The sequence below is a fragment of the Pseudopipra pipra genome, chromosome W (genome assembly GCF_036250125.1).
Source record: "Pseudopipra pipra isolate bDixPip1 chromosome W, bDixPip1.hap1, whole genome shotgun sequence".
NCBI classification, from domain to species: domain Eukaryota; kingdom Metazoa; phylum Chordata; class Aves; order Passeriformes; family Pipridae; genus Pseudopipra; species Pseudopipra pipra.
In genome coordinates, this window is record NC_087580.1 from 29,454,151 (window position 1) to 29,477,721 (window position 23,571).

The 23,571-nt window shown below is 52.4% G+C and overlaps 2 protein-coding genes across 2 annotated transcripts in view; both read right to left on the minus strand.

The window, feature by feature from the left end:
* Nucleotides 1-23,571, minus strand: part of LOC135404965 (uncharacterized) — an 801,303-nt gene that overhangs the window by 196,728 nt on the left and 581,004 nt on the right. The window contains 1 exon segment of the mRNA XM_064639689.1: nt 14,186-14,773. Within this exon segment, the coding sequence (XP_064495759.1) occupies nt 14,186-14,773 (588 nt within the window).
* LOC135404540 (BTB/POZ domain-containing protein KCTD9-like) lies at nt 20,101-21,926 on the minus strand. Its single transcript, XM_064639278.1, has 5 exons — nt 21,885-21,926; nt 21,349-21,465; nt 21,006-21,111; nt 20,617-20,750; nt 20,101-20,423 (listed from the first exon to the last, which is right to left on the minus strand). The coding sequence occupies exons 1-5, from the start codon at nt 21,924-21,926 to the stop codon at nt 20,307-20,309; spliced, it is 516 nt and encodes a 171-aa protein (XP_064495348.1). The 3' UTR covers nt 20,101-20,306.

Here is a 23,571-nt window from a genome sequence, read left to right on the forward strand (position 1 = left end):
CAAGGATGGGCAGAGCCCTTCAGCTGCAGGCTCAGGGCTCCTCACAGCTTCAGCTCCACCTCCTGCCATTTCCAGGGGCCCTTCTCAGGAAGCACATCCCCCCAGAACACCTCCCCCTTCCCAGCCACCACAGGCTGTCTGGGATCTGCTCTGCAGCCCCTGCCCAGGCAGAGCTGCCCCTGGGCACTGGGCTGGGGATGGCTCTGGCAGCACTGGCAGGGAGCTGAGCTGGGCACAGGCAGGGGCTGCTGGCAGGAACAGCTCCTCACCCAGAGACAGGCAGGCAGGGAGAGGCAGCTGCTGCCACAAGGGCTGGGCAGGGGGATGGGGGCCCCTCCCTGCTGTCCCTGTGGCACAGACCCCTTCCCTGAGCAGCTCCTGCCTGGGCTCCTTTCCCAGCCTAAGCAGAGCCTGTGCCCTCAGGCCCACGGGGGCTGGGCTGTGCATTGCCCTGCAGCAGCCAGAGCCCAGGCAAGGACAAGGCCCTGATTTCCAGCTGTCTCTCTGTGTCCCTCCTCCCTTGGCAGCAGCACTGTGGCATTTCACTGCCATCCCCTGCTGCCTGGGCTCTCCTTGTTCTCACCAGTGGCTTTTCTGAGCCAGTGTGGGGGTTGGGGGGGAGCAGATTCCTGTCCAGACACAAACCCTTTGGGTGCTGCTGTGGGGATATGTCTGTGGGAGCCAGGTGCCCTCCAGGCACCTTCAGGGTCTTCAGCTGTTTGCCTGGGTGTCCTGCAGGGCTGCAGGTGCCCTCCAGAAGGGCACAGCTCTGCCATAGTATCTCTGTGCTGCACAGGATCCCCATGGAGAAAACTCCTCAGTGTTAAATCCATGGAAATGCTCTGGGCAGCTGCAATCAGCATTTTGTGTCTCACTCTGGGAGGGGAGAGATGAAAAGGTGAGGAGTGTGTCAATCTGTTCTTTGGACATGGATTCCTGGGTATCTGTGCAGTTTCTTTGGAGGGGAACAGTTGAGTGTGATGCTCCTCCAGCTCCAAGCTGCCAGCACAGGGCAGCTGAGCACAGGACTGATGGGCAGAGCAGCTCTTCTCTCTGCACTAAGGGACTGACCCTGTGCCCCTCAGAACCCACAAGACTTGACCTGCAGTGCAATAGAAATGTCAGGGATTTCAAACCTCCACAACCACTCGTAAGAGTGGCAGGTGCAAGTGGGTGAACAAATACAAAGAATTCCCTCAGCTCAGTCCTTCATTTGGGCAAATTGCAAAGAGCAAAGCTGAGAAGCTCTTGGATGTATCAGGAGTACCTTTAATTTGAGATCACCCTGCATTTCAAGTTCCCTCTCCCAGCAGAGCAAGAAGGAGTCTTTGGGAGCCCATCATAGAGTTACTGATTCCAGTGGTCCCCTCAGCCAGCAAAGGCCAGAGCTCAGGGGAGGGAGCTGCAGGGAGATCTGAGTGAAGAGAGAAAGCCTGAGAGTGGGGTGGCTGTGAGATGTGTAATGTTAGGCTGCAGAAGCCTGGTCTAACTCAGCAGTGACTTTTCCTCCTCAACAGATCAAAATACCCTGGGGAAGGAGCAAATGTCCAACAGCAGCTCCCCCACCCAGTTCCTCCTCCTGGCAGTCGCAGAAAAGAGGGAGCTGCAGCTCCTGCACTTCTGGCTCTTCCTGGCCATCTCCCTGGCTGCCCTCCTGGCCAACAGCCTCATCCTCAGCGCCGTAGCCTGTGACCACCACCTGCACACCCCCATGGGCTTCTTCCTGCTCAGCCTCTCCCTCACAGACCTGGGCTGCATCTGCACCACTGTCCCCAAAGCCATGGACAACTCCTTCCGTAACACCACAACCATTTCCTACATGGGATGTGCTGCACAGGCCTTTTTCTTTCTGTTTTTCATCTCAGCAGAGTATTATCTCCTCACCATCATGTGCTACGACCGCTACGTTGCCATCTGCAAACCCCTGCACTACGGGACCCTCCTGGGCAGCAGAGCTTGTGCCCACATGGCAGCAGCTGCCTGGGCCACTGGCTTTCTCAGTGCTCTGCTGCACACAGCCAATACATTTTCCCTGCCCCTGTGCCAGGGCAATGCCCTGGACCAGTTCTTCTGTGAAATCCCACACATCCTCAAGCTCTCCTGCTCACACTCAGGCTACGGCAAGGAAATTGACCTTCTTCTGGCTACTGCCAGCTCATCACTTGCTTGTTTTGTTTTCATTGTGTTCTCCTATGTGCAGATCTTCAGGGCTGTGCTGAGGATCCCCTCTCAGCAGGGACGGCACAAAGCCTTTTCCACCTGCCTCCCTCACCTGGCTGTGGTCTCCCTGTTCCTCAGCACTGGCATATTTTCTCACCTGAAACCCCCCTCCATCTCCTCCCCATCCTTGGATCTGGCACTATCAGTTCTGTACTCGGTGGTGCCTCCAGCACTGAACCCCCTCATCTACAGCCTAAGGAACCAGGAGCTCAAGGATGCCCTGAGAAAAATGATGACTGGATGCTTTTCAGGAGCAATAAGGTGCCTGTTTTCTGGTGTGTAGCATTCAGAATGAGACTCTTTAGTAGCCCAGCCTTCCGGCTCAGGTTTTTCATGGAGGTCATTGGGTTCTTTTTGCAATAATTTTCTGTGCAATGAAATATTATTATGCATCTGCCTTCTAATTTAGTGTCTACCCATTGAATTTGACCCAGACATGTATAAATGATGAACTGTGCTGTCTGAGTATTTAAACAAAATAAAGGACCCTACAGTGTCTTCTTTGTCCAAGACCCTTCTTCTCAGATATTCCTAAAGGACAGCACACTGCAGGACAGGGTGTATTTGCAAACAGGAAGGGGACAAGAATCCCAGCCCAGCAGCACTGCCAGGGATCAGCAGTGCTTGGTCTTTGCAGAGCTGCTCTCTTGCCTCTTCCACACTGTCCTCCTGAGCCCCTTTCTTGCTGTAAGGCCTGAGTGCTCTCTGAGCACAGTCCTGGGGGCTGGAAGCCCTTGGAACACAGGCAGGGACAGGTCCTGGGAACTTGTGAAGCAGAGCTGGGCTCCCTTACAGCACCTCCAGGATGCTGTGGGATCTTCTGAGGCCACTGCATGGACTGGATCACTTCTTCTGTGTCCTTGCTCCAGGGCTGGAACTCTCCTGCATTTTCCCCATGACACTCCTGCTCTCTGCTTTCCAGGTTCCGTTTTCAGATCCACTCTTCCCCTCCTGTTCACAGGGACATCCTGTGAGTGCTTCAGAGCTGCCATCCTGGGGCAGCTCCTGCCCAGCGTGGGCAGGCACAAGGTCTCTCCAGCTGCTCCTCTCCCCTCCCCAGTGCCACTGTTTTCTGCAGCCTCCTCCTCCTTGCCCAGCACAGCCCTCCTGGCACAGTTGGACACAGCCCTTGTTCTACCCCCTCCTCAAGCACCTGCCCAACCCCCTCAGCTCCAGCCTGAGGGCCAGAAACCTTCAGGGCAGGGAGGCACTGGGGGAAATCCTGAGGAAAACTTTCAGCTGCACTCAAATCCAACTGGAGGGGTTGGCCTGGAGGAAGAAATCCCTTCTTATTCTCCAGAACCACCAGGACAACCTGTGTTGTGTCCTGGGCACTCCTCTGGAAGTGTGGGATATGGAAAAGGTTTTGGTGTCAGGGATATTGAGAAGGCTGGGCAGTGTCACTGGGAGACCTCTCCCAAACCCTTGCAAAGGCCAGAGCCATCCCAGAGCTTCCTGGGGCCTTGGCAAAGGCAGACATGGAAGCAGTCTGCAAACAGGGCAGCAAGGAGGGTTGGCAGAGTTCCAGACTGCTCAGGCTCAGCAGGGAAGGGGATAGGGCAAGTCCTGCTGCAGCCATTGCCAGGCATGGGAAGGACAAGGCAGGGATTGCAGAACCCCTGTGGGAGGGAATAGAGGACGTTGTGTGCCCAGACTTTATCAAGGCCCTTGACATGGTCTCCTGTGGTCTCCTTAGAGCCAGACTGGTGAGAGCTGGACTGAAGAAGTGGTAGATGTGGTGGGTGGGAAGTTGGCTGAATGAAGAGTGTCCAATAAAATCCATGGTACAAAGTCCTCTTGGCAGCAACTTCCTGATGAAATCTCTCAGTGATCAGCCCTTGAACACCACTACAGAATATCTTTATTATCTCTCTGTACAATAGGACAAAATGTATTTTCAAGTCTTTTGTGTATGATGCCAAATTTCAGGAAGCCCTTGAGTAACCTGTTTGGTTTCAAGTCACATACTGGGGTGGGAACTCCAGTCAAATGAATTCACTCTCCTTTTATTCCCCACCAATACAGGGAGACAAAATACAAGGAGGTATAAGTGAAAAAATAAGTTTACTGACAAGAGAGTAGCAAAAACAGCAGTACCAACAGAACAGTTCAAAGCTTCAGCGGAGAGAGAAATTGCCTCCTGTCACCCCCCCTGCCCCAACTCCCTTTTTTAAACAGATAAAAACAGGGATCAACACGTGCCTCTCTTCTCCCTTTTCCCCCTGAATGAACAAAGAACAAAAATTAAACCAGAGGAGAGAGGGGGTAAAGCAAAATGTGGGAAACTCTCTGGTCTGAGATCAGTTGTGCTGCCCAAGAACACGCTGACTCCAGAGGTGTCCAAGCGGGGCAGAGCCGGCGACTCCGGTCCGTGCGGCGGCGGGGGGGAGGCAGCGGCTCTACTTGATTCCATGGAGTTCTGGGGAGGCACAGTGGCCCCTTGGTTCCAGGAGGTTCTGAGATGTCTCTGGGTTCCTTTTGTTCCAAAGAGACCCTGCATGTCACAATGGTCCCTTGGTCCCATGAGATTCCACAGTGTTCCTGCATTCCTTTGGTTCCATGAGGCCCTGCAGTGTCACGGTGCCACTTGATTCTGTGACCTTACAAAGAATCAGAATGGCCCCTTGATTTAAGGCCAACTGCACATGGGGTTGCCTTGAGGGGAGTGTGGGCACCCAGACAAGGGAGTTGTCACCCCCCTGGACTCAGCCCTGGGGTCACCACATCTGGACTGGTCTGTCTGTCTGTGAGGTTCCCCATTCTGGAGGAATGAGGAAGAACTGGAGAGGGTCTAGAGGAGATCTGACAGGATGGAGCTCTTGTCCATATTGGAAATAGAATGAAATCTCCACAAAGAGTAGCATTGAAGGTTCAGACTGAAAGTGAGGAAAAAGAAATATCACTCAATGGAGACCCTTGTGCTACAAGAGCTCACCCAGAGGGAGTCAGGAACAGCCCATGGCTTTGTGTTCCAGGCAACAGCCAGAGCTGGTGCAGAGACATCAGGGAGGGTCTAGAAATGCTGCTGGGAGGGGGTGGGAAAGCAGGAGGGGTGTGTGCAGCCTGCAAGGCCAGAGCAGCAGCAGGGCCAGGGCAGGACAGCCTGCAGGAGAGATGGCCAAGGGCTCTGGCAGGGCTGCAAGGCCCAAAGGCACCCAGGCCTTTGTCCCCTTGCCTCTGGCAGCTGCCTCTGCCACTCAGGCCACCACAACCAACTTGCCTGGCAGGTTCTGCACTTGGTTTCTGCCTCTCCCCTCCCTCAGCAGCCTGGCAGGGGTTGCCCAGTTTTGGCCTTTGTTGTTCCTCCCCCTCCCATCCCAGTGCCCCCCAAACAGCCCTGAGCCAGCCGGGAGGGACAGGATCTGCTGGGCCAGGGCCTGGGGCTCAGGCCTTGGCCTTTGTGCTCCACAAAACCAAGGCAGGCTTTGCTCAGCATTGCAGGGGCCTGCCCAGAGCCTTTGTCTGCCTGCACTCCTGGCCTCCAAGGAGCTGCTCCAAGGAGTCCCTGGGGAGGCTTTGGCAGGGCCTGCCCTCAGTGGGGCCCAGCAATGCTTCAAGGGACTTGGAGTTTGGCTTCTGACTTCCTGAGCAGCTTCTTCAATCTTCTCTCAGTACCTCAGGATCATGGGCTGGGCTGCAAACACACCATGGGGCTCATTAAATTCCAGATATCCCTCAGGATCTCTTTGTCTTCCTTTAATTGTCTTCAAGGCAACTTCAAAACAAGTCTTCAAAGTTTTTACTTTTTTTGTTTTAATTCAATGATGGATAATTTTGTAGTTCAGAGAAGAGGTGGTAGAGGTGTTCTCCAAGTGATCTTGATGCTGAGTGTCTCCTCAGGAGATCCACACTGACCCTGGATGATCAACCTTGCTCCTCACCCCCCAGCCTCACCAGTTCTGACATGACTCATCTTGGACTGACAGCTGATGCAGCTCCAAACACACCGTGGGACTCATTAAAACACTGAAAAACAAATTATTTCTATTCCTTTAATTGTCTTCAAGTCTTTAAGACTTCTACAGCTAATTGGAGTTGTTTTGTAGTTTAGCTAAGCAAGAAGATTTTAAAGTGGAAGTCATGAAAAATATATTTTTTTTTTGATGAAAGGGAATTATTTACACAGAGCCTCGGGATGCAAGAGGGTCAGGGCAGAAGGGATTTGGATGTGGGGATGAGGGAAGACTTCCTGAGGTGCAAGTTGATAGAGAACTTCTGTCTTCTTTAAGCTGACTTCCAGCCCGAAGAGCTCAGCAGCCTCTGCAAAGCAGGATGTTAAACACTGCAGAGCTGCTTCTGTGTGGGCAACAAGGGCGGCGTCATCAGCATAAAGCAGCTCCCGGACAAGATGGTTTAAGGTCTTGGTGTGGGCCTTCAGTCGCCTTAGGTTGAAAAGGCTTCGATCAGTACGGTATCGAATGTAGATACCGTCCTGATCATCGAGGTCTGCCGTGGCCCTTTGGAGCATCCTGCTGAAAAAGATTGTGAATACGGTTGGTGCAAGAACACAGTCTTGTTTCACACCATTGGTTATAAGAAAGGGCTCAGAAAGTTCATCACCACATCTGACTTGTCCGTGCTGATCCTCATGGAGTGAGATGATCATTTTAAGGAACTTGGGGGGACAACCTAAACGTTCCAAAATCTGCCATAGACCTTTTCTGCTCACAGTATCGAAAGCCTTGGTGAGGTAGACAAAGGTTCCATAGAGACCTTTGTTCTGTTCCCTACACTTCTCTTGCAGTTGTCTGAGAACAAATACCATGTCTGTGGTGCTCCTGTTGGCTCTGAAACCACACTGACTTTCAGGTAGAATTCCTTCTGCTCTCGGGTATTAGTCTGTTCAAGAGTATTCTTGCCAGGATTTTGCCAGCAATGGAGAGCAGAGTAATACCATGGTAATTTGAGCAGTCTGATTTAGTACCTTTCTTCTTATACAAAGTGATGATGACTGCATCACGAAGGTCTGATGGTAGTTCCCCTAGTTCCCAACAGCGCACCAGAAACTCATGAAATTTAGCATGGAGTGCAAGGCCCCCACGTTTCCAGACTTCGTGTGGAATTCCATCAACCCCAGCATCGCAAAACTACTGAGACAAAAATACACCCAGACGTGCATATCACAAAGTTATTAAGATAAAAACACAAACACATGCAAACAACCAGCGCTGCAAAGAACAGTACAACTCTCCAGTCCTGTTGCTGCTTCGTTTTCTCATGGCATACTTGTAAACTGATAACAGAAGCAGTTGTGGGGGCAGTTATCTCTTCTGCCCATTGCAGCAATTGAAAGCTTTATCGGTCTCACACAGTTTGATCTCATCTGCTGGCAGGTTCCTGCAAAAAGAGGAAATCTGGCCCACTATGGACCCATTATTAAAAAGAAGGAACTATCTATTTATCTGACTCCTTTTTTTATCTGGCATGATGCCACTAGGGCAGCAATAATGGGGAAGTCTGGAACATGTTTTCTCCAAAAAGCAAATAAACCCAGAGCCTGCTGGAGCTCCTTTTTACTCCTCAGCATCTTTATTTGCTCTAGGGTGGCCAAGGTGTCAGAGGGAATACACACTGCTACTTCTTCTGTTGGAATTTGAAGTCAATGTGTCAAACTGTGGGGTTTATTAATTGAGACAGGGAAGCAGATATGTTTCTGAATGTTAGTTCTTTCTCTGTGTCCATTCAATCCCACACGCCCCAAGCCCTGCACTCACACAATATACTGGGAGCGTTTTAAGATGGCTTTTAATTGAGTCAAAGAGGAAGAAAAAAATTAGTTCAAACCTTGCCCCAGAGCTAAAAAGACATGTGCCCTGATTTCATTGAAATGCATCTACTCTAAGAGGTTTATCTAAACTAATCATTCAAATTAGCTGTAAGAAGGTACATTCGAGAAAGCTCCTTTTAGAGGGTTAGGGGAGGACAAAGCATCCACAAAAAAAACCAAAACACAAAAAAAATCCCAACCTAACACCCAACTTATTGTTTCTTTATATGTTATGACATCACATGCTCCCCGTGACATCACATCCTTCCTGTGACATCACACCTCCCCTATGATATTACACCTCCCCTATGATGTCACATCCATCATATGACATCACATCTTTCCTGTGATACCATATCATCCTTGAGATGTCACGTCCTCCCCTGTGACATCACAGCTCTCCTGTAACATCACATCTCTCCTATGATGTCACATCCATCATATGACACCACATCCTTCCTGTGACATCATATCTCCTTTATGACATCACACATCCCCTGTGACATCACAGCTGACATCGCATCCATCATATGACATCACAGTTCTCCTGATATATCATTCCTGTGACATCACAGCTCCCCTGTGACATCACATCCTTCCGGTGACATCACATCTCCCATATGACATCACATCCTCCCCTGTGACATCACAGCTCATCTATGACATCACACCTGCCCTGTGACATCACATCCTCCCAGTGACATAATATCCTTGTGATATCAAGGTTCCTCTATGACATCACATCCATCATATCATCCCCGCGACATCACATCCTCCCTGTGACATAACAGCGCCCTTGTGACATCACATCCTTCCTGCAACATCACATCTCCCTATGATGTCACATCCACCATATGACATCACATCTCTCCTGTGATATTATATCATCCATGTGACATCACGTCCTCTCTATGACATCACAGCTCCTCTGTGACATCAGATTCATCCTGTGACATCACATCCTTTCTGTGACATCATATAATCATCCTTGTGACATCACAGCTCCTCTGTGACATCACATCCTTTCTGTGATATCACAGTTCCCCATGACATCATACATATTCTATGACATCACAACTCCCCTATGACACCACATCTCCACTGTGACATCACATCTTTCATGTGATATCACATCTCCCCTATGACATCACATCCATCATATGACATCACACCTCTCCTGTGATGTCATATAATGCCTGTGATGTCATGTCCTCCCATGACATCACATCCTTACTGTGACATCACATTTCCATATGACATCACATCCTCCCCTATGACATCACATCTTCCCTGTGACATCACATCCTTACTGTGACATCACATCTCGCCTATGACATCACATCCTCCCCTATGCCATCACATCCCCCCTATGACATAACATCCTCCCCTATGACATAACATCTCCCCTGTGACATCACAACTTCCTCTGTGACATCACATCCTTCCTGTAACATCACATCCCCCTCTGTGACATCATGTCCTCCTCTCTGATATCACAGCTCCCTGTGACTTCACATCCTTCCTGTGACATCACATCTCCCCTATGACATCACATCCATCATATGACATCACACCTCCCTTGTGATATCATATCAACCCTGCGACGTCACGTCCTCCCCTGCGACATCACAGCACCCCTGTGACATCACATCTTTGTTGTGACATCACATCTCCCCTATGACATCACATCCATCATATGAAATCACATCTCCCCTGTGACATCACATCCAGAGACATCCAGATCCATCCCAAGGTTGGGGGTGTGTGTCAGATAGGCAGAACCACAAATGCCTGCACAGCCCAGAGCAGTCAGTGTGGGGCTGTGCTTGCTGCTGCAGAGACCCCCAGGGAACAAACACAGGCAGTAGGTTGGGGGGGTGTCCCTAATGAGGACACTTGCCTTATTATTGCTTATTATTTGTAATATCTTACAGATCTATCACACAACACCTAAGGATGGATTCTATAGAATATGTGCCATAGATATTTGGGTTGGGTCTGGCTGAGCTGCAGTTCAGTTCCCCACAGCAGCCCTCCCAGGGCTGGGCTTGGCATTGGCAGCTGGAAGGGGGTTGAGAACACCCCAGTGTTTTGGCCACTGCTGAGCACAGCACCAACACTGGGACATTCCTTCCTTAGCTGAGGGCAAGGGAGCAGGAGGGGGGCATTCATTGTCTGATGGCTGCCTGCTAAGGAACCGTCCCGCGGACCCAAGCCCTGCTCCTCGGGAGTGGCCGACCATGGCTGCTCATGGGAAGCAGAGAACAAACCCTGCTTTCTTTTGATTCTGCGTGTTCAAGCATTGCTTTACTTTTTGCTTTAAATAAACTGCCTTATCTCAACCCACAAGTTGGGTTTTTTTCCCACCTTACTCTCTCCCCTGTCCCACTGGGAAGGGGAGTGATAGAGCGGCTGGGAGGGCACCTGGTGTCCAGCCAAGGTCAACCCACCACACACCTGAACACTTCCAGAGACTGCACCACCTCCCTGGGCTACTTGTTCCAATGCCTGAACACTCTCTCAGTGGAAAAAAGGTTTTGGAATATCTAATCTGAGCCTCACCTGATGCAACTTTAGGCCGTTTCCTCTCTTCCTGTCACTAAAGGCTTTGCAGAAGAGACCAACCCCCACACCCACTAAAACCTCCTTTCAGGTCATTGCAGAGAGCAATGAGGTCCCCCCTGAGCCTCCCCTTCTCCACACTCAACAAGCCCAGTTCCCTCAGCCGTCCCTCAGCAGACATGTTTTCCAGAGCCTTCCCCAGCTCCGTTCCCTTCTCTGGACACGCTCCAGCCCCTCAAGGGCCTTTTGGCACTGAGGGGCCAGAACTGGACACAGCACTCCAGGTGGGGCCTCCCCAGTGCCCAGCACAGAGGGGCAATCAGTTCTCTGCTCCTGCTGGCCACACTCTTCTCCACAAAGACCACGATGCCCTTGGCCTTCTTGCCCCCCTGGGCACACTCTGCCTCATATCCAGTCCCTGTCAAGCAGCACCCCCAAGTCCCTTCCTGCTGAGCAGCTCTCCAGCCCCTCTGCCCCCAGCCTGGAGCGTTCCAGGGGGTTGTTGGGAGCCAAGGGCAGGCCCTGACACTTGGCCTTCTTGATCCAGCCTGTCCAGATCCCTCTGCAGAGCCTTTCTGCCCTCCAGCACATCCACACTCACACCCAACGTGGTGTTGTCCACGACTTTCCTGAGGGGGCACTCGATCCCCTGGCCCAGGTCACCCAGAAGGATGTTAAACAGGAGCAGCCCCAACCCTGAGCCCTTGGGAACCCCACTAGTGACCGGCCCCACCTGGATTTCCTTCCATTCCCCAACACTCCCTGGGCCATCAGACACTTTGTCACCCAGCAAAGTTCCCCGGGCAAGCCATGAGCAGCCAGTTTGTGCAGGAGATGCTGGGGGAGATGGTGCCAAAGGCTTTCTGGAATTCCAGAGAGACACATCCCCAGCCTTTCTCTCAGCTGCTGAGTGGGTCCTTTGTCAGAGAAGGAGATGAGGTTGGTCAGGAAGGACCTGCCTTTCCCAACCCCACGCTGGCTGGGCCTGATCCCCTGGTTGTCCTGCACGTGCCATGGGATGGCACTGAGGAGGATCTGCTGCATGGACTTCCCTGGTCCTGAGGTCAATGGGACAGGCCAGGAGTTGCCCAGATCCTCCTTTTGGCCCTTCCTGGGGATGGGCATCCCATGTGCTTGTTGCCAGTCAGCTGGGACTTGTGCAGTTGTGCAGCACTGCTGGGGAATGAGTGAGAGTGGCTTGGCCAGCTCTTTCTCCAGCTCCCTCAGGACTCTTGGCTGCATCCCATGTGGGCCCAGGCACTTGGGGGGGTCTCACTGGCAGAGCAGGTCACTGACCATTTCCTCCTGCATTGTGGGGGCTTCACTCAGCTCCCCATCAGCAGCTTCCAGCCAAAGCCTGCCTGCCAGGTGTCCAAGGGGTCAGTTCTGCTGCCCCCTCCTTCCTTCCCCACAATGGAAAACTCCCTCATTTTGGGTCCCTGTGCCCCAGATGGCTCTGACCACCACCTCACCCACCAGTCCCACAATCATGGAATGCTTTGGCTTGGGAGGGGCTTTCAAGATAATCTCAGTACCCTCAGATTCAAGATTTCCTTCCTACTATCTCCTCCAACCCTTCCCTCTCTCAGTGTGAAGCCACTGCCCCTTGTCCTGTCACTCCAGCCCCTTGTCCAAAGTCTCTCTCCATCTTTCTGGTTGGCTCCCTTCAGACACTGCAAGGCCACAATTAGGTCAGCCCAAAGCTTTCTCTTCTCCAGGCTTAAGAATGCCAATTCTCTCAGCCTTTCCTCACAGCAGAGCTGCTCCATCCCTCTGATCCTCTTGCTGCTCCCCTCTGCACTCGCTCCAGCAGGTCCATGTCCTTCCTGTGCTGGAGCCCAGAGCTGGAGGCAGCTCTGCAGGTGGGGCAGCATTACAGTCACGCATGTTCCAGCAAGGACATGGTGGAACCTCATGGAACCAAGGACCATTGGGACACTGCAGGGCCTTCTGGAGCCAAAGGAGCCCTGGGACACTACGGAATCTCATGGAATCAAGGGACCACTGTCACCCTGGCAAAACTCCTGGAATTCAAGGCCCATTGTGACACTGCAGGTCCCCATGGAACAAAAGGAACCCTGGGACACTGCGGAAACCCCTGGAACCAAGGGACCATTGTGACATTGAGGGGGCTGATGGAATCAGGAGTCCATTAGGACAATCCAGGGCCTCATGAAATCAAAGGAATTCTGGGACACTGTCAAACCTCCTGGAACCAAGGGTTCCTGCTGACATGTGTGTCCTCCTGGAACCAAGGGAGCCCGGAGATATTTCTGAACCTCCCAGAATCCAGGGGCCATTGGGACCCTGCAGAACCTCCTGCATTCAAGTGCTCCTTGTGAAACTCCTGGCTCTCCTGGAACCCAAGGATTCCTGAGACATTTTGGAACCCCCTGAAATCAAGGGTCCCATGTGACCTGTGGGGCCTCCTGGAACCAAAGGAACCCTGAGAATTTCTGTGGGAACAAGTTAAGGCAGCAGCAGCTGCATTCAGTTAATGAAGATCCAAAGGGAGTGTTTTGGCCTTGACTGGTGTTTTCCATCCAGAGAGTGCTGTTTGCCAAAGTGGAAACCACTTGGAACGCTCTGCATGGCAGCCTGTGTTTTTCTCTGGTGGCTGAACACAGCCAGCACATGAGGGGAGGGGAATGTGTGGGATCAGGGCACTGCTTTGGGGCCATGCTGGGAATTCCAGTGGACTAAAAGACAAAGCCCAGGCGCTGTTTCCAAAGGAACCCCAATGAAAGGGGGACACTGGAAAGATGGGCAGACAAGTCCTGAAATGGAACTCTGTGTGTGCAGCTTCATTTTCTCCTTCAGCACCCACAGGAGAGGGAGCAAAAAGTGGTGATTTGGACCCAAAAACTGTTCAGGGGGAAAAATTAGGATTAAGGGGACAATGGGAAAATGGGAGAAACAGGGAAAAGGGTGGAAAAGAGGGTCTGGTGGGTCTGACGGTCCCATGGGGGTCTTTGGGCACAGAGGGGCTGGCAAAAGGGGCTGGCCCCCCAAGCTCCCAACTTCCTGTGGGGTGCTGGGGGCTGATGGATCCAATCTCAGCCTTGAATTATGCCAACACTTTCAGTTCAGAGGAATTACAGAGGTGTGACTGAATCATTTTTGTCCTCCAGCTTTAATGATGGCAAATCAGATCTATTGATAGAAAGGAATTTATTTAGGGTTACAAATGATCAGACAAAACATCTTCATCAGAATTATTTACTGCACAGTAGAAACACTAAAATTACCAGGAGTACAGGATAAGATAGGACAGGGCTCTACACCAAAGCAATTGTTGAAGCAATTCTATTCAAGCTGGCACAACAGCAATAATTCTTAATTAGAGATGGATGGAACTCCCCCAGACCAACGCTCGTGGGGAGATCTCTGCTCTCAACCTCCAGCAGTGACCTTGGGGGGTCCCCAGCCAAGGCAGGAATCTCCACACACTCCTCAAAAAGGGTTCTGTTGGAAGAACTTGTCCCTGGGAAAGGGGACTGGCCCTTTGTGGTCGAAAGGGATGGACTGACAGTCGCTGGACTCCAGGGGGTGCCTCACCATCAGGGGCTTCATTCGGGGTGGAAGCGGCGGCCAAAGCTCTTCCTGCAGTCGGGGAATTCAAAGGGCTTCTCTTACTGGTGGGTCCGTTGGTGTTTGGTCAAGTTACCGCTCTGGGTGAAGCTCCTCCCACATTCCCCACACTTGTAAGGTCTCTCCCCGTTGTGGATGCGCCGGTGGGTGATGAGGTGGAAGTTCCGGTTGAAGCCCTTCCCACAGTCAGTGCAGCAGAAGGGCCTCTCATCCGTGTGCGTCCGCTCGTGCTTCAGGAGATGTGAGCTGGTGTGAAACCTCTTCCCACATTCCCCACACGTGTAAGGCCGTTCCCTGGTGTGGATGAGTTGGTGGGTGTGGAGGGTGGAGCTGCAACTGAAGCCCTTCCCACATTCCCCACATGTGTAGGGCCGTTCCCCAGTGTGGATGTGCTTGTGGCGGATCAGGTTGGAACTGTCACTGAAGCTCTTCCCACAGTCCCCACACTTGTAGGGAAGTTCCCCAGTGTGGATGCGCTGGTGTTTGTGGAGGTTGGAGCTCTGCCTGAAGCTCTTCCCACATTCCTCACACATGTAGGGCCATTCCCCAGTGTGGATGTGCTGGTGGCTGAGGAGATGGGAGCTCTTCCTGAAGCTCTTCCCACATTCCAAGCACTTGAAGGGCTTCTCCCTGCTGGAAGGCTGCTCAGGGACCACCAGCTCAGAGTTTTCCCTCAAGCTCTGGCCGCCTTCCCAGCACAGGCTGGCTCTTTCCTCCTCAGAGCACCCTGGGCTGGCTTTGGAGCCCCTCCTGTGGGGGGATCTCCGGCCCTTTTCCTCCCCGCTGCCTTCCTGCGCCGGGGAGCCCTTCAAAACGGCCTCTCCCACCAGGGTCTCACGGGGGGATTTGTCCTCCGGGCTCTCCGTCCTCAGCTCAGGGCCTGGGGCAGGAAGCAAGAAGGACAGGCAGGGGATTTGCCTCCGGCCCACAGGGAAGGCCAAGGACATCCCCCCAACTCCGGCCCCGGCAGGACGGCGGCGCCAGCGGGGTTGTCCTGCAGCCGGGGCCATGCTCGGCTGACAGAGCCAGCACAACACCCGCCCAAAGGGACACTGACTTCCTCCTCACCTGCCTGGGGGGCCCAAGGCATCTTCCTCTTCCTCGCAGCCTCCTCCTCCATCCGACCAAGCTTTGGGAAGGACAAATCCTGATGGGGGGAAAACAAGGGCTGAGCACGTTGGCTTGGGGGTTCCTCCTGCCCAAGTCCATCTCTAGAACTCACCGGGCATCCTGTGTCCATAAAAACCTCCAAAACACCAAGATTCAGCTCAGAAAAACCTAAACCACCCAAATACAGGCAAGAAAACCCCTCAGAAATAGTAAGAAGATCCTCATCCCCCCAAACTGCACAAAGCTGAAATTCAGCTGAAAAATACTCCAAAATATGAATATTAGCCCCCTCTCCCTCCCCATAGCCCCCCTCTCCCACCCCTTTCCCACCCACCCCCAAACTCAGGCCCCCCCCAGCTCCCTTGGGGGTGACCCACTGCCCCTCACACTCCCTTTGGGGGTCCCACCCGCTCTTTTCGCTTCTCTCGCCCCTTTCCCATCGTGGCCGCTCCGCTCACCCGACAGCGGCAGGAAGGGCAGGGACAGGGGCGGAGCAGCAACAGCAACAGCAGGAGAACAATCACACTCCCCCCCCAAGAGTGCCCAGGAAAGGGGGAAATCGTCCCAAATATGCTGGGGGCAGTGCTGGGGGTCGTGACATACTCGGGATGCCAGCACAGATTTCCCTGCAAAGTCTGAATGGAGTAAAGCTCTGCACAGGAGATTGTGCCCCATGCATGGGATTGCAGAGGCTCCCTCAGGTCCCCAGAGGCAATCAGCAACCAGGAATAGACACAAAAGGCCCCCACGAAGATTTCGGGGGGAGTGTCCTGCAGGGAGGGGACAGTGTCACCCCACCAGGGCGGGGCTGGCAAGTGGGAGGCTGCTCCAGGGGTCTGCAAGAGGCCTCGTGCTCTGCTCGGCCCCACCACTGCCTGGTACCAACACCCCCGGCTGCCCCCGGCCCTGGGCAGCTCTGCTGCCACAGGCTGTGCCCTCACCGTGGCCCTGCAATGGCCCTGCCTGTCCCTCACCCGTGGCCCTGCCCGTGGTCCTGTCCCTTGGCTCTCTCTCTGCCAGCTCAGTGTGGGGCACACGGGCTGGGGGTCCCTCCCAAGCCCCCCGGGCAGCCGGCGTTGGCTGGGGGGATGTGAGGGCTGGGCCTGCTCAGCACAGCCCCGGCCTCGTGCCCAGCGCCTCTTTCCTGACCCACACAAGACCTTCCCGGCCCCCCCAGGGCTCCCCTGCTGCTGCCTCTGCTCCTGGCCCTGCCTTTGCTGCTCCCTTGGCTGGGGCAGCGGCTGCAGGGGGGGGATGGCAGCAGCTTCAGCTCCACGGCACTTCCTGGGGGGAGCTCAGCCCGGGGGGGACGGGCAGGGACCTGATGGGGATGGACAGGGGCCCAGCAGGGACAGACAGGGCCTGCAGGGGAAGGCACAGGGACAACCTGGCCCCCCACACTGCCAGGGCTCTCTCTGCTCCTCCTTGCAGGCTCCATGGCCAGGCACAGTTTGTGTTCCTGGGTGCCCACCATCTCAGCACTTGGAGACGCTCAAATCAGCGCCCGCAGCTCTGCAGCAAAGCCCCAGCTCACCTGGCACACAGGGGATGGACACAGCACCTTATCGGGATGGGCACCTTCGCCTCTTCCCCACCACTGGGCTCTCCTTCCTCAGCAGCACCTCTGCCTTGCACTTATTCTCAGCCTCACCTCAGGGACAGCTCTGGGCTCACCTCCGCGCCACTTCTCAGCCTCACCTCAGGGCCTGGGCTCAAGGACATCAACCTGCAGGGAGGGGACATCATGTGCAAGCTCAGGGCTGCCTGCTTACACTGGTCTCTGGGCTTCTTTCTTTCTAGAACCATCCCAGAACCTCTTCTGCTTTTCTAACATTACACTGGGCACACTCTGCCTCCTCTTCAGCTGCCTGTCCATCCACACTCCCAGCTCCCTTTCTGCCTGCCTGCTCTCCAGACACTCTGGCCCCAGCCCGGGGGCTGACGGGGCTTCTTGTGGCCAAAGGGCAGGACCCGGCCCTTGGCCTGCTGGAACCTCATCCCCTTGCAATCAGCCCATGGATCCAGCTGGGCCAGGTCCCTCTGCAGAGCCCTCCTGCCTTCCAGCACATCAACACACCCCCAGCTTGGGGTCACCTGCACATTTGCTGATGAAATGCCTGGTTCTGCAGCAGCTGCAGACGCTCAAGAGGCAGCAGGACCAAGACAAGGCCTGAAGTGGCCGGGGGGGAGATTTGGGGTCTGGGAGGGTCCTGGGGGAGCTGGGGAGGGGCTTTGGGGATTGGGGGTACAGACCAGGACAGACCAGGAGAGACCAGTACCTCCTCACTGATCCTCAGATCTCTCCTGGAGCTGGGCAACATTGTCATGGGACACCTGATCCCCCCCAGTGCCCTCCCAGTACAGCCCAGTGCCCCCAGTACAGCCCACTGTGTTCCTGTCCCAGGGTGCCGGGTGATCCCTTTTTGGGGGGGATTGGAAGGGATTTGAGGGGAGCTGGGGGAGCTTTAGGGGGATCTGGGGGGGGGGGGAGTTGATGGTGATTTGGAGGATTTTGGGGTGCTTTGGGTGTATTTGGGGGAGTTAAAAGGGGTCTTGGGGGGGTCAAAGGGATCTGTGTGGGGAGGGGATTAGAGGGAAAATGGGGGCTAGGGCACATTTTGGGGGGCTAATGATGTCTGGGGGGAAAGAGGAGGAGCAGCACCATGAGCAGGTGAGTCCTGAGACCCCCCTAGTGTACCCAAGACACTCTTTGTGACCCTCAAAACCCTCTGGGACTCCCAAAATCCCCCTAGAAACCCCTAAACTGCTTCAAAGACAGCCCCCCCAAAGCCTTCCAGGACTTCTCAGTTCCCTCGGAGACTCCAAAACTCTCTCACGGACTCCCAAACCCCTTCAGGGACCTTCAACCTCCTCCCTAAGTCCCCTCACGACATCAACCCCCCCCCCCGAGACACCCTAAAACCGCCTCAGGGACCCCTAAAAGCCCCTAAGGGACCACAAAACCACAGAACAGCAGAAGAGCTTTCTGTAAAGGAAGAGAGCAGAGAATCTGAGGAGGAGACCAAGGAAAAACTGAACCAAAGCAATAAAATCATCCTGGCCCTTGCAGTTTTTCCTTCATCTTTTTCTCCCTTTTCATTTTTTCGCTTCTTTTTTTGGTTGGGTGGTTTTGAATTTTTTTTCCGAAGGAATTTCTCAGGACCCGAATCCAACATCCGAGTTCTTGGGAGGCCTCCCGGGCCCCGCGGCCCCCGACAGGGTTGCAATCCCGCGCTCTGCCTCACGGGAACCCCGAACCCCCGCGCTAAACCCTCCCGAGCCCTCCAGCCTTTCCACCCACAGCCGCTCTCCCCGCAGCCCCCGAGGGGATCCCCAGACCCCGCTCCCCCGCACGCCCCGCCAGCTCACACAGACAAAGGCCCCGCCGCCATCACCGATTCCCGCTCTGCGCGCGCACCGCCTTTAGAGAACACCGCCGCAGCCAATCAGCACGCGGCCGCGCCCCCGCACGCAGCCGCGCCTGCGCACCGCGCGGGGCACCACGGGAGTTGTAGTCTTGGCTGATCATAGCGGCCCTTTCTACGTAAGACTTTTTTTTTTCTGTCTTTTTTTCCCCCTCTCTTTTTTCTTTCTTTTTTCTTTTTTTCTTTCTGCTTTCTTTTCCCCCTTTTCTCTTTTTTCTTTTTTCCTTTTTACTTTTTTCTTTCTTTTTTTTTCTATTTGTGTCATTTTTTCCTGTTTTTTCTGTCTTTTTTCTTTTTTTTTCTTTTTCCTTCCTTTTTTTCCCTCGTATTGGCTTTTTCTCTTTTTTTTATTTTTCCTGGTTTTTACGTTGTTTTCTATCAGTTGTATTTGCAAGGAAGATTTAAACACAGATCAAAACAATCTCCACCTACATATCTTAGGACAACAGATAATCTGGCATTCTTCCAGGTCCGTGAGGATTCCCAAGACCACAAACACTGAGACATGAAGGGTGCTTACATCAAAAACAGCTTTCCCTGCTTTTTTCCACAGGTAAAGCAAGTGTGGAAGGGGCACTTGGCCCCAGGCAAGATGCTTTTACAGCCACTTTAAGCAGCCCAGAGTGGATCTGGCTGGCAAATGGGATTATGATTATGCTTTCAGGGACTATTTCCACAGTACATTGAGGGAAAACATTGAGGGACATTTCTTCATGTCCTGAAGGGATGAGAAGAGGGGGGATCAGGTGCTGTGGCCCCAGAGCTTCTCTCTGCTTTGGGGACACTTCTGTGTTTTCCTCTGTCCATTGAATTCCCAACAAAGAAGGAAAAAGCTACAGGAACTCCAGTCTGGAGTGGTCAGGACATGTGGAAGCAGAGGAATTTTTCTTCCCAGCTGGGATTGAGAGTGCAATTTCACACTCCTTTGCAGAGCATTAACTAAGACAGCCCATTTCTGCCCAGGGATCTTCCAGGGGGAACTCAATCCGGGCTCTGGGCAGGTCCCTGCAGGGGCAGCAGCTTCCTCTGCACATTTGAGGGGATAAAGCTGCTCTAAACCTACACTCCAGCTACTCCACAGCAATTTAGGACCTCTGAGGACAGTTCCCCACTGTTTCCACCCCAGCAGAGACCTGAACACATCCTGTGGGCACTGTGTGACCACCCCTGGCATTAACACCCTGCTGGAATGAAGACACTGACTGTAAATACACTTGTCTACCTGTAAACCTCAACTTTCTTTGCTACTATACAGCAATAACATTTTCTATCATATTGCAGCTACAGACTTAACAAATAGAATTGCATATATTGTGCTTTAGAAATTAAAATGCATTCCAAAGTCAGGCAATGCTAAACAATGAAAGTCTTGAACCCTCCCCCCCAAACCAGCCCCACTTTCTGGTTTCACCACCAGCCCACTTCCTCACTCTCTTCACACCGGGAGAAATTCTCTCTTTCCACCTCTGAAACAAAAATTCCCTCCCCAAAAGTGATCAGAAAGAGTCTACTAAGGCACTACTGCAAATGGAAGTTGTCTAATAACCATTCCTTCTAACTCAGGAAGGGGAGGAGGTGAAGAAAGTCACAAGAAATGTTTGGATTCCTTCCTCTTCGACGTCTTCTCTTCCCTATCTGACACTCTGGGACATGTGCAGGGGGGTCAGCATCTCTTCAGAGATGGCTCCTTTCACATCAGAGCCCCTCAAATTGGCTTCCTGGAGGTCACAACCTGATAGGTCACAATTCTGAAGGGGAAAAGAAAAAGAAGTGTCAGTGAAATGCACCCAGAACTCTGTTCAAAGCTTTACTTGAAGTCCATTTACCTGAACTCCATTGTACTCTGAAGCTGGAGAGGTCAACCAAAAGCCAGCAATCCCCCAAATTACCAGCTGACTAGAGGATAGAAAGGAATAGGATGGAAAACGAATCCCAACTCACTTCCAAATCAGTTCCTGCCAACGTTGTTCCCCTGAGGCTACAGTTCTTTAGTTTGGTGTTTCTCAGCGTTGCAACTCGGAGGTTAATTCCTGTCATCTGACTGCCCTCCATGGCCACTCCTTTCATGTTGGCACCTGGAACACACACAGAAAGGGGTTCTGTGAGGAAAACCAGTCAGAAACACAGCAGCTCCACACTGGTGCTGCCTCAGAGCTGTGTGAATTGGAGGAGGACAAGGGGATTTGGGGCTGAGATGGTCACAGACTCAGTGCAGCCCTTGTGGGCCCTTCTCAGGGTTGGACAAAGCACAGCTGGACCTTTTCTGGGCCATAGAAATGTACAAACACAGGCTTCACTTGGCACAGATTGACAAGGCAAAAGCTTCTCACCTTCCAGATTAGCTTTAAGGCCTGATGGGTCCTCAGAGTTGCAGCCTTTCAGGGACGCTCCCTCTGCGTTGGAGCGCAGCATCTTCACCCCTGGCAGGTTGGCACACTGGCACAGACAGGAGTCACTGAGAGCTGGAAGAACAACACCAAAGACAATCAAGAAGACACTTTTAATTTCTGCTTTGGGAGTAAATCCCATTAAATCATTAGTGTGAGGAGGTGTGAAAGCTTTGGGAACCAGAACAACTCTAGAATATATTTAAGAACTCGATGTTTTACACCGCTCTGTTTGTTCCAGTTCCTCTCTGTTAACACAAGCCCAGCCCTCCCAAGCTGCAGCAGCTCTTCCATCCAGCACAGACCCTGACAGGTCAGCCCTCTCCAGGTTGGCACAGTACAGGCTGGCACAGGCCAGGTTGCAGCGGCTCAGATTGGCCACCTTGAAGTTGATGCAGCACCCCTGCAGTGTGTTCCATTGGATACAGAATCTAACATGGGTTTAGCGTGGCAGTGATCCCTAGGGAATATCTGCTGGCCTATCCAGTAGCCTCAGTAGAGGATGTGCTAAGGACACACCAGTAAGAGCTTCTTTTAGTTGCTCCAGTAGCTTTGCTCACTGGGCCATAAGGCATGCACCAGAAATCCTGTTAACATCTCGAGTGTTTAATCAAGCATGAGATCACATTGCTCAGTTCCACTGTTAAACTGCCTCTGTGGTGCAGCCTCAGCTCATCTGGGCACTGCAGGGCTGGGCAGAAAGGCTCTGGGTGCTGAGGATCACGGCAGAACCCAGGCCCTGCTGCCATTTTGGGCAAGCTCATCTCAGGCAGCAAAACCTACCATGGAAAGATAATTTTTGGTGTGTCTGCAGGAACAAACCTGGGCCGTGCCATCCTCACTGGCAGTGTCATCTGTCCCCATCATGGGAGTGTCTCCCCTGTTCCTTAAGGAATGATACACATAAACCACCTCCCTGCAAATTTCACCCTAAAAGACAGTAGGGAGGAAACAGTTACATGTGATCCACAGCCTCAGACTCATCTCACTGCACTTGCCAATGCTCCTTAATTCTGGAGTCACTCTTACAACAAAGCATGCAAGTCACCCTCCCAAAGGAATTTTCCAACAGCCACCTCCGACAGCAATAAGGGACTCTCCAAAACACCTCTGAAAATTTATTTACAATCATCTTCTGCCTTAAAACTGCCCCTGCTGGAGTCCCAGGAGTGATGCTGTACAGAAAACAGGCCATTTAAGGGAAAGTAGTAATGAACAGGTGTGCCTCAACACATTTCCAGTCTGATACTGATCTGTTTCTTAAAAATCACATGCCCATCATCAGTCCTTGGTCAGAGCTGTGCAAAGCAATTCAGAGCTCTCTGGGCAGGTTGCACATGGAATTTGTGGACACAAGTCTTCCATGTGTCCTGTCATCCTGGGTTGATCTGTGTGACATCAGAAGGCAAGGTGGCCCAAAAATTGGGGGGAAAAAGTCTCCAAAACCTACACAGTCTCAATATGGACACAAGCAAGATGGAGGAAAAAATCAGAAAGTTATGGTGTGTTTTTCTTGGGAAACATTCAATTCATCCAAACAAACCCCAAACTGTACAAGATAATCTTTGCTGTGTGTCCCGCCCCCCCTTTTTTTTTTTTTTAAAGTGAGATAAAAAGCACTTCTACAATTTCATACTCTAAAACCTTCATGGATAAGAAGCAGTATAAACACAGCATAATGCAAGATGCATGGATCAATGTTGTGGAACAACTTAGCAGTGCCCCTGGCACCTGCTTGGATACAGAGATAACCCAGAAGTGAAGACTAAATGCAGCCACAGCAGCAGCTGCAACCAGCAGAATTCCCTCTCTTGAGAAAACCTATTTTTATAAATTATTCCTGTTCTTAAATACAAAGAATAGAAAAAAAACCTAGTATCAAGACCTGTAGAGGCCATTTAGCTGCTGTAATGATCTACCCCATCAAACCTGAGACAAAAGCCATGTACCTCCCATACAGAATCCTAGGCTGAATTTAGTTTTGAAGCCCCCCCTCCAGAAGGTTGGAATGTGCCCTATCACTCAACAAACAACCCCACAGTATCCTAACAAACCCTACTGGGATGCAGGATCCAGCTCAGTGTAACTGCATGACCCTTATAGGCCTTTTGCACAGGAGAGCAACAACTCACATGCCTCACATGCACTCCCCAGCCCACCCCAAATGTACAGAGGGGGCTTCACTGTACCCACAGCATTCTCTTGATCTGGTTCCACAGAGATGAGAGTGTGATCTCTGAACTGCAGTCTGATTTTGCTGTCTATTTTTGGCAATTTCCCACCCAAGAAAAATAAATCCTCCTTAGAAAGGAAGAAAACCAGACAAACGGTTAAACTGAGCCCCCCTGTGCTCTCCCCACTCTCTCAAGGCTGGACTGTTTGTTAAGCTGTGTTTCAACACTCACATGTCCTCCAACTTGTTGTGGAGGGGGCAAGGAGAAAGAGATTTTTTAATTCTCTCACCTTTCCTGTCTGCAAATAACTATAATAAATAGCAAGCTAGAGCCCA